General features: G+C 45.8%; 1 protein-coding gene across 3 annotated transcripts in view; it reads right to left on the reverse strand.

The window, feature by feature from the left end:
• Window positions 1–13,661, reverse strand: part of RHBDL3 (rhomboid like 3) — a 58,058-nt gene that overhangs the window by 17,701 nt on the left and 26,696 nt on the right. For all 3 annotated transcript variants that reach the window (XM_071764003.1, XM_071764002.1, XM_071764004.1), the window contains one exon: window positions 5,796–5,954. In XM_071764003.1, coding sequence (XP_071620104.1) covers window positions 5,796–5,954 — 159 coding nt within the window. The remainder of the gene's footprint in view (window positions 1–5,795; window positions 5,955–13,661) is intronic.

Below are 13,661 nucleotides of genomic sequence, written 5' to 3' on the forward strand. Positions count from 1 at the left end.
CCAAGATTTGGATAACTGCTAATTAGCCCTGATGTCAAACAAACCTGCTGCATTGCAGTCACTGCCAGTTCTGGCTGAACCTTTGGCAGAAAGGTTTAAAAGGCTAATTATGCACAAAGACCACTGCAAAGGGACCTTTTACAGTAAGAGACAGCAAAGTGAATGTGACAGCTTGGTCCTTCTTCTGGAAGAGCTGTTAACTGATCTCAGAAACCCCCAGCATCTTCAGTTTGCCAGAGACAAACAAGAGATGAGGTTCAACAGTGCTGGCTTCCAGTTGCTTTGGATCACACTGGTTTTGGATAATATCCCAAAGACAGCAAAGCTCAGAGCTTCTGCTCCCAGTGCCCAGGCAGCTGGGTAATTGTTCAAAGCTGCTTAAAACACAGTAATCACTGCAGGGTGCCACTCCTCTTAATCACTAGAGGAATGCAAAAGGGCCATCTGAGGTGATGCCACTGTGGCCCATTCCCCCAGCAGCTGCCCATCCATCCTTAGCCTTCCACTCCAATGTAGCAACACTGACAGGCAATTGGTCTGTTTCAAAGTTCCTTACAACTGTTGTTCTTTTTGAGATGTTTTCTTGAGAAAAAAAATTACATTAAGAACTCTTTAACCTTTCTCTTTGTATTTCTCCTTTACTCATTCATGAAACACTTCAATGAGCAAAAGAAGCAGAAATGAAAAATAAAAAATAAACAAAAAGCACAGCCCTGTCAGTCCAGTGTCCTGCCCTGCATTACTCTAATGCTGCCCAAAAAGCTCAGGTAACTGCAAATTAATCAGCAAGATGTTTCTGTTGGTGTCCCTCAACATGCTAAAAATTAAGCAGAAGGGAAAGGTCTTCTTAGTTTTGTTAAGAGCAGGATATTGCAGGAGGACTGTGGAAGCTGCACCTCAGATGAACGAAGTATCTGGCTCTGGTGGGAAGCTGGATCTCACAGCACTGAGAGACTTGGCCAAGGCCATACACTGGAGTTATGCAAAGAGAAAAATCTGCCTTGCAGAGCAGCCAAGCTGCCACGACTGCTAACCAGGCACTGCCACCTCTGCCCTCTGGTGTTACCAGACCGAAAAAACCTCAAGGCTTACTGTGAGAGCTCTGCTCGAAGGATGGGTTTGGTACATCTGCCAGAAAGCAAAATTGTTTCCTACTTAGATCTGAATCAGTTGTCTGCAACACTGAAAACTTTAAAATTTAGGATGAGTCCTTATCGTCTAGTGGGGAGCAGTGCCAAGGTTTGTTAGTTTGCTCTTGTGCAGGGCACAGACTGCCCATCTAGAAGCAGTCTCAGATATTCTGCAGCTTGCAATGGAAATGATTCATTCCCACTGGCAGACCAATTGCTCAGGGTTTCTTGGTTATCTGTACTTCTGCTGCAGCACCAGATAATAAAGAGCCAAATCATGGAGCATTTCTCCAGTTCCAGTTTCATGGCCTGGGTGGGGGCACACTACCCTTTCCATGGTTGTTATTCAGCCTTACTTAGGAGGTTTTGAAAAACATGGATTTCTGCCCAATACATATTGACATCTTTGAGGCTGGGCTACAGCTATTTTTAAACACATACAACACTGTGACAGGCACTGCATTCAGCTCTCCAGCTCTGATCCTCCAAGACACAGAACACTAAATCAGAAGTTAGCACAAGCTTTTTAAAAGCCTCAGTCAGCCCCAGTTTTATAACCCACTTTACTTACAAATGCAGCCTTTCCAATCAGTTTTGCTTTCAAGATTCACATTTCTTTCCTTCTCTCACTCCACACTTCTATAAAATGCTAATGTGGATAGACTGCTTCTCCCAAAACACATAACTCAGCACAAAGTTCATCTGTCACAGATGTTCACATCCTCTGAGCCAACCTGGTAGCACTTTCCCAAACAGCACCCAAATCAAAAAAACAAGCACTGTTTTACTCTGGGGAGAGACCAAATAAATAATAAATTATCCTGGCCATTGCCCATAATCTCTGCCCCAGTTTTTGTCTGAACTCCTATTAAATGTGCCAGGATTAGGCCTTTCAGCACTTCTATTAGAAAAGGTATAATTCAGATTCCAAGGTCAACTGCAGGAACACTTGCACGACAAGACTAATCTTGTGGTTCAAACATTGTGTCAAAACACAGTAAATTTGAAACTTCAAACCTGCCAACACCTGTTCCATTTTTCACTGGTACTGGGAAAGATTCCATCACTTAAGTGAATCCAGATTTAATTATTTGAAGGAAAGTTTTAAAAAAATATCTTTGTAACATTTCCCACACGTATTTGTGCTTTAGATACATACGCAATTAAAATAATCATTTAAGTTGACATGGTGCTTCTCAAGTTCCAACTGTACATGATTGGAAACAGCCAAGGAGTCATGGTTAAGGATGTAAATTTCAATGCTAAGTTCCTCTTTAATTGGCATAATGCTTATTTGCCAGACTAATTCACTTGGAAGAAAGTTTTTTCATGTAGCCATCATCTAATGGACTCAGATCAATGTACAAGCTGAACACGTTCCAAAAACAGCTTTTGCAGCCCAGTTATTAAGTTCCAAGACACTTACCTGGCCCTCTGGTAGCTTTTTTCCTCTCAGGAGATGCACGTGGCTTTTGGAACACCAAAAATTACCAGTTTTCTTCAAAATGGGAAGAAAACCAACACAAAGGTAGTGTGGGGCAAATTTATCAGGAGTATCCAGCTCCTGGAAATGTTCCCTGGAGTGAGAACTTTGCACCTCAGTAAGGGCTTTGATACACTGAGAGGTAAGAGTTGGATACAGATACAATCTCACGGCTGCTCTCACTTATCACTCACTCAAGAAAAGCTCCTCCTTGCCCATAATAGCACAATATTTGATCAGATACTCAAGTAAGAGATTTTTAAGCTTTCTGTAATTAAATATTTATTATCATACCTCTGAATGAAGGCCAGGAAGAGACATCAGGAATCCTATACTTTCAGCCAAGACAGTGAATCAAGGACAAAGGGACCACTTAAGGGGTATCCCATCGGAAACTGAAGGACATCCCAGAGGACTCCAGATGGGAGATTGTTTGGCAGAGGATCTGCCCTAGCTTAGTTCAACAGTGCAGCTAATTGGAAGCACAGAGGGGAAGAAATGGAGCTATAAAACTTGCAACAAACCTTTCCAGATTACTAACAGTAAGAACAAAACAAACACTGGACAAGACCACTGGAACTGAGGTCCTGGGTTATTCTGCAAGAGACTTTTAAGCTTAAAACCCTCACTGGAAAGTGAACAAGGATTTAGCAGGAAGAGAAAAGTTATTAATTTGGGCAAACTTTTGTCTTGCCTGGGGATTCCCACGAGAATAGGATATTTAGGCTTTATTGCTGATCTTCCCAGTGACTTGAGTAATAAAGAATTATATACAGCTCCTGCAAAGCCTTGTTCACTGAAGCCTTCTGTGCAGGCTGTCAGCTGGTGCAGTGAAGGACATGCAAAGACACTGGAAGGGGAATTTATAACTACTTTATGGCTGTGCTATGGAGTAGTTCTGAGCACCATTAAAAAACCTTCAAGCAAACCATGGTACAAAGGACCACTCTCATTTCTCCATTACCTGGCAGGAAAACACAGTATGTAACTTTTTAGAAGATCACCTCCACAAAATTAAGATAGCCCTCCTGGTGCTATCACATGGATGCTTGCAAAGCCAAAACCAAACTTCAGTATTTTTTCATTTAAAAAAAAAGTTCTCTTTTCCTAGCTACAGCTCTTCTTTCATGATCCCCCCCCCCATTTCAGTCTGAGCCAGACTGGAGGAAGTATCTCAAGTAAAAGTGTTACCATTGCAAGCACTGAAGCAGCACAGGGAAGGGTTACTCACCTTTCAAAGCAGAAAGGATGGCCATGAAAAGCCTCCAGGCACTGAGTGTCCCCACAGGGGACAGAACCAAGCCTTGCTTTTGTCACGGAAGTGGCTAATAAGAACAGATGGCTTCCAGCCATGCATTACTGAAAAATGTCTTAAGAGAAATATAACCAGCTACTATTGAAACCTCAGAAAACAATGGAAAAGCAGGCTGGAATGAGAGCAGGAGGCAATAGGGAGCTAATGAAGAAGGGGTTCACCAAAAGCTGGTTGTGAGATACACAATCTCCTCCTTCCCACATCTCTGTTTGACAGCTGCACTTTTGATCCTCAGTCCCATTCCCTCCCCTCGAGGCCTCTCCAAGGGAAGGGGCACAGAGTTTGGCTGTTGGAAATCAATAGAAGAGGAGTGAGAAGAGAGATGCCATTTGTAAGTAGTTTAAGGTGCTGGCATTTTCATTGCCCGTTGACTAGAAAGTGAAGAATATGCAGATGAGGATAGAGAGACTGATGACAGAAAAATCAATGGTTTCTTTACAGGAGTCGTTCAATAGTAGTGAAGGAAATCTGCCATTTTGCCAAAATCACATCAGGTGGGTGTGAGCTGGCATGATCTCCACAAAGGAGGAGAATGTCCAAGCCTTTCACCTCCCACCTGCCTCTCATTTGCTTGTGCTGCTCCTGAGGTCAGTGGAGCAAGGAGAGAATAAAAAGCCTGGTTCTATTCCTGAGCTTGTTGCCAATGTGTTGGCTGGCCCCAGGCCATCATTTCTGTAAAAGAAATTAGATTATACTTCTCTATGCTACCTAACTGTTGTGCAGCTCAACTAGTGAATGCTTGCCTGGTGCTTTGAATACACCAAAATGTAGAACAAATTGCTGTTACTACAAATACTCTGCTGACAGAGTACTAATGACCACACTGTTCGTTAAGCTGGAGCTGAGGAAACCCCCCCAGTCACTGTGATTTAATGGTTGCTACATTTATTTTACTGTGTGCCTAAATACATGGCTGACAGGACAGCTTGATTAGATACAAGGGATCTGCTTCATTGAACATGAAAAATGGAGGGATCAAATCCCCACATCAACTGCAGGAGCACCCAGAGATACAAACTATTACACTTTGCATCAAGAACACATCCAGATTTCCAGCAAAACCTTAGAGACACCACTGACTTTCATTGCTCACTGACTATCACCCAGGTTTCTCTTACTGCTGCACTGAATTTGCTGGGACTCAGGTGGGGAATGACAGAGCAGGAGCAGGGCAAAGGCACTGAAATGGCCTCTTGTCAGGGTATTTGCTCTCTTGCAAACAATATTTCTAGGCCATTCTGGGCATCCAGCAACACATGTCTACATCTGCACTGACTCACCAGACTGCCTTGACAAGAAACAGAGAGATGCCTTCACTAATTGCCTCGTTAGTAGAGATAGTGAGGCATCCAAATCATGACTCATGCAGTCTGAGACACCTCACCTGTGATAAAATGAACATGACCTAGAAACACTTTATCCCTGTTGCTGTTGATGCCTCCAGCATTACAATATGACTCCAGTCAGCAAGTGAACATATTATCTATATATTTTTGTCTGGAAGTGGTGAAATCTCAGGATAAATCAGGAGACATCCAGACTGGCAGACCTCTGCTTGAAAACAAATGTCTCCTTATGACAGCTGCCAACTGATAGTGAAAGCAAAAGCTTCTGAACTAGCAGCAGCCATTGTTTCATGCTCCTCTTACAACAGCTCCCAGTTTCTTCCCATGCAAGTTTTGCTTCCCTGGAAAAAACCAGCAGCAATTTGGCTCTTTGCTTGAGAGTTCACTCACCACTGAATGCTCTGGGAAGCCTGTGCAGTGTGATGCAGGGACACAGCCAAGAGTGGTGCTGACAGAGGAAACCTGTCCCTCAGCAGCCAATGTTCTGAGGACTGCCAGCCCCTGCCAGCCAGAGCACTCACCAGGTTGACGAAGTCCTGGTAGCAGATCCTCCCCTCGGAGTTGCTGTCTGCCAGGGCCAGCAGCACCTCCAGCTTGTGGGGGTCCAGCTCGGAGCCGTGCCTCTGGAGCAGGGAGCGAAACTTCTCGGTGCTGATGTAACCAGTGTTGTCAGGATCAAACTGGGACAGGAGGGGAAAGTGCCAGAATTAACCATTGCACATCACACACAACTCTGCCCTCCAGTGCATTCATCACTTGCTGCAGATCCTCAGGAACACCTGGGGCTTCTCTAAGCTTGGTGATGCATTGCCCTGCAACCACCCCATCTCCAGCTTCCTTACACTGTCTATGGACTGCAAAGCACCCTCCTTGAGAAAGGGAGGAACCCAGGCATCATCATCCACACCATCATCCCATCTTCACCCAAGCTTCAACTAAGTCAGCTCCCTTCACCTTCCTCCTTCTGCATCATTTCTTCCATCTGTTTTTTATACCCCCTCTGTCTGGACTATCAAGCATCCTGAGAGAGAAACCGCACAGGAAACAGATTTAGTCCTTTATTTCCTAACACAATTTTAACACAGGAATATACCATCCCTCCTCAAGCCCTTTTCGTGCTCAGCGTTTCTGACAGTCACCTTTCCAGATCACCTCCACAGATGTCTTCAAAATGGAAAGAGCTTTCACTGGTGAAGAACTCTTTATTTTAAGATAGATTGGAAAGAAAAGTCTGGGGAGAGGGAGCAAAGCAGATGAACATGTGTCAAACTGGATGTGACAAGGCAGCCACATGCTTTTTCAGAACATAAAGCAGAGTCATTAGAAGGAAAGTCCCAGGTGAGATTTGGAGTTAATCCCACTTTGACTAAAACCATCACTGGTTTCCTTCAGAAAACAGCCTTTCCTACAAATGCCACTGACCAAAAAGAGACAGCTTTGCATGGCTGCTAAAACTTATGGCTGCTTCCAGAAGCCTCTGACCCACTCTGAGCTCCCCAGGGCACTCTGCAAGGGGCTGCCAGCTCACAGGCAGGCAGACCCCCAGCCCCAACAAAGCCAGTGCTGGCACCGTGCCAAGCACGTTTCTTTTGTGCTTTGAAAACCAGCGGACACAAGCTGCCAGACCAGCCTGCACTGGCTGTGATGCAGACTGATCTCTGCCAGCTCTCTGTTGCTGGGAGATTTGCCTTTGATTTCCCAAACTTGGCTGTGAGGACCCTGGTGCTCGCTGGCCTCCTTTTGTAGATAATGATATCAAGCTTGTTGGCTGGATTCAATGGCTGTCAGAGGGCAGGGTGGTCAGGAAGGAGTCTTTTCATTAAAACATTTGGGACATAAAAGGCCTTGGCAGAGCCAGAAAGGTCCTGACAACCCTCACTCTTTCCTAACAGAGAACAAAAGCTGAACAGGCGCCGGGGCCTTTGATCAGAGGCTGCCTTGGCAAGGAGGAGGTGAGGGGGGGATGTGGCACAGGACACAGTTTGCCAGGGGATGCAGCTTGCCAGTGGCAGGGCTGGCACTGCCCTGCAGCAAACAGAGAAGCCAGAAACCAGACCAGTCTCAGGCAGCTTGTTTAGAGCATTCAGTGCCCACCTGTGAGGAGCCAGCTCTGTCTGTAGCTCTGTCTCCTTCTGACCCGAGCACCCTTGTCCTGCTGCTCCTGGGGACCCTGCTGGCACTGCCTGTTTGCTGAGGAGCTGTCTGTCCCTTGCTGGACAAGGGCTGCTCTGCTATTTTGGCAAAGCAGCAGCACCTCTGAAGAGGCTGCTGGGGCCAGTGGATTGCAGCCAGAGCTGAGCACTCTCCCCCATCCTCTGCCAAGGTTTGTTCTGCCCTTGTGAGGTGGCCTGGATGTACCTTCCTGACAGCTGGCACTCAGAGCCAAAGGTGGATTTCATCAGCTGTTTACTGTTAAACAAGGGCTTAATATTAATCCCTGGAGAAGTTTAGCTCCCCGACTCCCATCAGCCCACTCGGATGCTTTGAGCTGACAGATCAAATTCTAAAATCAACCCTGAAATCCACTCCCTTCCAGTTCAAAATCTACTCCTCCTCTCAGACCCAGCTCTGATGTTTTTTGGCTCTTGCTGGCACTCCCAAAGCAGCCTAAGTGTGCACTGCACAATCCCAGAGGCAAAATACCCAGGGAAGTATTATTAGCATAATACCTGAGATAACCTTTCTCAAGGGAATTTGCAGAAGCTGGGAGAGGAGTCATTCAGTGAATGGATCTAACACCTTCAGTCCCATAGATCCTGCTGTTTTCAGGAAACAAGGATGAACACATTTGACCTAACCAACATCTTACTTAACTTTTAAACCATATCTTGACGTTTTAGATGTCAGAACCTATCTCGTCTAGGAGAAAACTATTTTCTCCTTGAAGGCTTAAATGCCTCCCTACTTTGAGAGCCCGGGTCAGTGACTGAAGTGTGGCCACTCCCTGTGCTCATTGTTTTTCTTACAGGAAAAACCAATGGCCACAGACACAGGGAACGTGGCTGTTCCTTCAAAGGGCAGCAGAGATACAGAGCTGAAGCACAGAAACTCACTCAGCACAAAAGAGCTGCTCAGATCTCAAACCAGTTTTCCTAGCCTTTCTTCTGCCTTAGAGAATTCCAAAAAGAAATGTTTTGTAACCAAGAACAGGAATCACAGAACATCATCAGAGCTTCACACCAGACCACAAGGACACACAAATGACTCCTGACTCACTGGCAATCCTGCCACTCAGGACAGTGCTGTCCATGCCTGTTACTGTTTGTTTGCCTTCCTAGTGGACAGGGAGCTGCAAAGCCTGTCTGCTGGCTCTGGATGAGCCTCTATCCAAGGATGCTTCTCTCTCCCCCCAGTAGGCACCAGCATTCCTGCTTCAGCTCACTCTCTTGCTGTCCATCCCATCAAAATCAAAGCAGTGGCAGAAGATTGCTCCTATTTTCAGTGCTGTAAACCTTCTAGGGAGCCTGTTCTCTTTCACATCATTATGTAGAGTTTTCTTTTGGGGACTAAGTTAATAATACTAATTAGAAATAGGTTTGAATTAAAATAATGGATCTGAACAGCATGAAGGAATAGGAGAACAATGAACAACTGGCATCTGAACTAAAAAGGGCTGCAGAGCAGGGCTGACCACTGCTCCAAAACCTGGAGCAGTATGTTTTACAGTAAACCCAGCTGTAAGAAAGTTGTCTTGTTTATGTTTAAACAATTTTTTTTCAGCATATAAAAAAATCTCATCTGTCACCACACACCAGCATCTCACACTGCCTCAAACCCTGTTTTCTGACATCATAGCTAGCCACAAAAATTAAGGGGTTGAGCTGGTCCTGCAGAACCTGTGTCCTCACACGTGGCAAACCCAGCGTGTGACAGCACACTCAAAACACTTCAGTTCATCAATTATAAAAGAGGCAACTGACCTTTGCTAGATGCTTCATGTATTTATCCATGATGATCCCGTTTAGGGCCAGGTGTCCCTCAAACCCAGCCGAGCACCTCTGTCTGACTGAGAGGACAGAGGCTGAGCAGTGGGCAGCAGCCTGGCTGAGCCCCTGGTCCAGCCCCCCAGGGAGTGCTCCCCAGGCAAAGCCCCTCAGCTAAACCAGCACAGTGCCTTCCTTCACTGGAGGAACCTCTGCCCATCTCCTCGGGCTGACAAACACCACAGAACCGGTGCAGGGATCAGGAAGGCCATTTGCCCCCCCTCACCTCCCCAGACAATGGGACACTAACGGCAATTTCATGCAAGGTTTCCCCCGCATTTCAATGACAATCATCCTTAACTCCCTTGATCCTCAACCAGGCTCTTAAGAAAAAAACGTAAATATGTTAATGACCACAGCAGCCATCTGACCCAGGATCTTAATTCCCTGGACCAAAACAAGCTATTTTTTTCCTATTTCTTCCTTATTTTAGAACAGACACTCAAGAAACTAAAGGCCCCGTGGCAAAACTACAAGAAAAAAAAAAGGGGGGGGAGGGGATCCTGCACACTCTGATAGAAACAGGAAAATGAAATCTCAATTTGTTCCTTCTCTTTAATTAAAGACACATCAGCCACGGCTCAGTGAGCAAGTAGGGTGGAGGCTGGTGCTGCAGACAGACAATGGGTATCTTGGGAAAACTCAGACATTTCCCATCGTGCAGCCAGCTGCTCCTCTCCCCATGGCCAGGAGCCCTCTGGGGCATCAGAGCAGCTGGAGAGCCCAGAGCTGAGCTCAGCACAACGTGAGGATCCTTGCCTGGCTGGAGGGCTGCAGGCTGTCACAGCAACAGAGAATTTGCTCCCACCCATGGTTTCCCCATGTCTTGGCATGAAGGGGAGGCATCACCCAAGCCATGAGTTGTCTTTGCAATGGGTAAGGCTCCAAGCAACCTCATCTAATTTGGAAGCTGGCTTTAACTTGCATCAGCCCCTTCAAACCTGACTTATTATTCTGTGGCCCGGTGGCAACTTCACTTCTGGGAGAGGCTGTCCAGCAGTCAGGTCTCGTGGCACTGACCCCAGCACTGCTCCAGACTAGGAAGAACATTCTGGAAATAAATGGGCCTGAGCTTTAGCTTGCCCTCTCCATTATGGAAATCTTGTTTCCCAGCAGAAAGGAACCATCAATGGCAGGCCTGAGTCTTCTTCACATGTTAGGCCCTTTCCCAGGACTGGCACTGGAAAGGGGGAGTCAATCACATGCAAAATCTGTTCATCTCCAAGGGCTTCAGAGACCTCCCTGAGTTTTGCTGGATTAGAACCCAGAGCATTATATGGCACAGACTCTGCAACCCAGGGATGCTAACAAGCTTTGGGAACAACCAGACCATCTCCAGCCTCAAGGCTTGTGCTGGAGTTAAATCAAGAGTCTCCAAGTCAATACATGGAATCGACAGACTCCAAAGTCAGAGATGTGAAAAGACATTTCAGACAGACACTGAAACTTTTCAAGACAGTCACATTTCAGAGCCCATTCTCTACATTTTCATTGTCTCTGGGGTCATGATATGAGTTTGTGGGGAGGGTTTTTTTGTTTATTTGTTGCTTTTTTGAAAAAAAAAAAAAAAGCACCTCAAACCCAGTGAAGTGGCAAAAATTAATGTAGCATTTGTTGCTTTGATGAAGATTAAAGGAATGACAAAGCAAAAGATGAAAGTCTGCCTTATAATCCAAATTAAAGGGCAAAAAGCAGGGGCTGTTTTAACAGTTCCATCACTGCCTGGTGGTGACAATCTTCTGAGAAACTTAAAGATGCTGCTCTCTCTTCCAACAGTGGTAGGTGTGTGTGAGAACAGAAGCCCTGACCCAGAAGAGAGGAAGGCCAGTCAAAGGTGAGGTCATACCCTCCACCTCAAAACCCAGCTTCTCACCATGAGAAGTCACCCCCAGTCTGAGTTGCCTGAACACCTGTAGTAAAACCTTAGTGCTGGCTGCAGTGACCACACTCCCTTGCCCTGTAGAAAATGAATTCACCGACCACTGCCCAGACAATATAAAGTGATTAAGGGCTGTCCAGCAGGACTTTTAGCACATGTTAGATTGCTTTGACCTGAGGTGAACCTGAGCCCTGGAAGCACCACCCAGCTCTCAAAAGCCAGATTGCATTTAAGAACAGAGGATATACAAGATATACCCTCCCTAGCCCAGCCAGCAGAGCCCCAGCCAGACCTGCTCCCTGGAAAGCTGCAGGCAGAGAGCACAGACCTGCCCAGACACCATGGGCCAAGCAAATCCTGCATTTGGAGACCCCAGGAATTTCTACAGCTTGCTAGGGAAACCTCTCAGACCCAGCCAGGTCCTCAGATCCAGCTTTACATCTCCATACACATTTTTAATGCAGCTCTCTCCATTATCCTTCCTCTGCCTGTGGGTTTTTATGCTGCAAGCCCTTGTTAAGAGAGCAGGAAGGCAGAGCTGAGCTGCTGGGCCAGATTTCAGTCCCCTGCTGTCGCGACAACAACCACGGCCTCTCCCTCTCCAGATCAGCCTCCTGGCAGGACACTCCCAGGAATCAGCCTCCAGTCTCAGCTGGGGAATTACACACAGTGTTCAAGCCACCCAGAACTAAATTATTCAAAATATGCCACTGTGCTGGCTTTGAAACCAAAGCTGCTCCCCAGAAAGAAGCCGGGGTAAATAGAAGCTCTATTATCAGCAGCACTGACAAGGAAGGAGATGCAGCACTGCAAGTGAGAGAGATAATTACATGATTAATGAGACAGCATGGATGGCAGGAGATGCCCTCCATTATGCCACCAGGCTTAATGCAGAGAGATATGTTTATAGACTCAGCCTTCTCCAGGTCTCCTTTTTCCTGTTTTATTATTTATGTAAGTGCATTAAGACTAATGGAAAGTAGCTGAGGCACTCCAAAAAGTAGTGGGTTTTCTTTTAGGTGGAAATACAGTTTTTAATCTTGATCCAGCCCTGGGCACCTTGCACTTTCCTCTGGATTGATGTCCTCAGCTGCAGTGACAGGCTCAGCAGGTTATGGCCCAGACTGGCAAGTCATTCATGGTATATCACCAGCCCAACTCTGGTGCTGACCAGAGAACAACCAGAAAATCAACATTTGTATTGGCTTTTTATAATCTTTTGGATGAAAGTTACCTTGAGCTGCTGATTCAAGATTATCTAACTTTAGCAGGTGCTGTGTAACATTCTCCAGAGCTGCTGCTGGGACAGAAAGTGCACATTTCTGAGAGTGTGGACAAGATCCCTGCTTACCCCCAGGTTAACAGAACATGCACAGACATTTCTGTAACGTTCACTGCTATTGACACATCTCCTGTCACAGCAGCGTCTCTGCTGGTGGAGAGGAGGAATAAATCTTCTCATTCAGAACAGGTTTTTGGTCTCATCTGGAAAAAGCAGAGGTGACACCAGCACAAAAGAGTCAGGAGGAGCTGAAATGTTTCTGTTCTATATATGGACAAAACCCCAATGAATTCTCTCTGTCATATGATGATAATACACTTTCTGTCCCAGAGAATGTTACACAGCACCTGCTAAAGTTAGATAATCTTGAATCAGCAGCTCAAGGTAACTTTCATCCAAAAGATTATAAAAAGCCAATACAAATGTTGATTTTCTGCAAGTTTGGAATCATTGGAAGAACACCAAGATCTACTTTTTGCCTTTCTTTCAGCTTTGAATAAGCAATGCAGCCCTTCCAGCTGTGGCTCCAAAACTTCTGTCCAAACAGGTGACAGGCACACACACCACTCCCAAAACTGCAGGGCTGGGACAAGAATTTATTGGGACAAGAATTTACTAGGACAAAGCAGGTGTGTCAGCCTAGTAGCAACCCCCAGCAAATTAACAGATGGCTGACACTGAGCAATGTGTGGCTGAAGGAGGACTGGTTTTATAGAATTCAGAAGAGGCTACAAAGTAGAGTATGTTCAGCTAATTCTATCTGGATGAGGATACAAACTTGGTGCAGATCAGTGGGATAACTGATGTCTCCCATCTGACACCATCAGACGTAAGTTTGAGGACTTATGTGACACAAACTCAGGGTGTCACACATTCAACATGCTAAAGCCTGGCTACTTGACAGGTCTCAAAAATAAATCTAAGCTAGAAAGCTACCATGACATGGAGATGCCACTAATGGGGTCCCATGAGAATTTGTTCTCATCCCTACAGAATTCTCATTAGTGGCTTAGGAAAAAGCATGAGTCTGCATCATGCCCACAGATGAGCTAAAGCAGCAAGTTAATAAGCATGAGCTGGGTCTTTTGGTAAAGCTGGGTGCTTGCAAACAATACATATTACAGTAAAAACAACTAGAAAGCCATATGGCCAGGAGCTAAGAATGCCAGCCAGTTTGCAGGATGGGGAATGCCATCTTCAAAAGCAGCTTTTTTGTTACACTGAGTGCTCTCAAGGTAACACT

The sequence above is a fragment of the Heliangelus exortis genome, chromosome 20 (genome assembly GCF_036169615.1).
Source record: "Heliangelus exortis chromosome 20, bHelExo1.hap1, whole genome shotgun sequence".
Lineage (NCBI taxonomy): Eukaryota > Metazoa > Chordata > Aves > Apodiformes > Trochilidae > Heliangelus > Heliangelus exortis.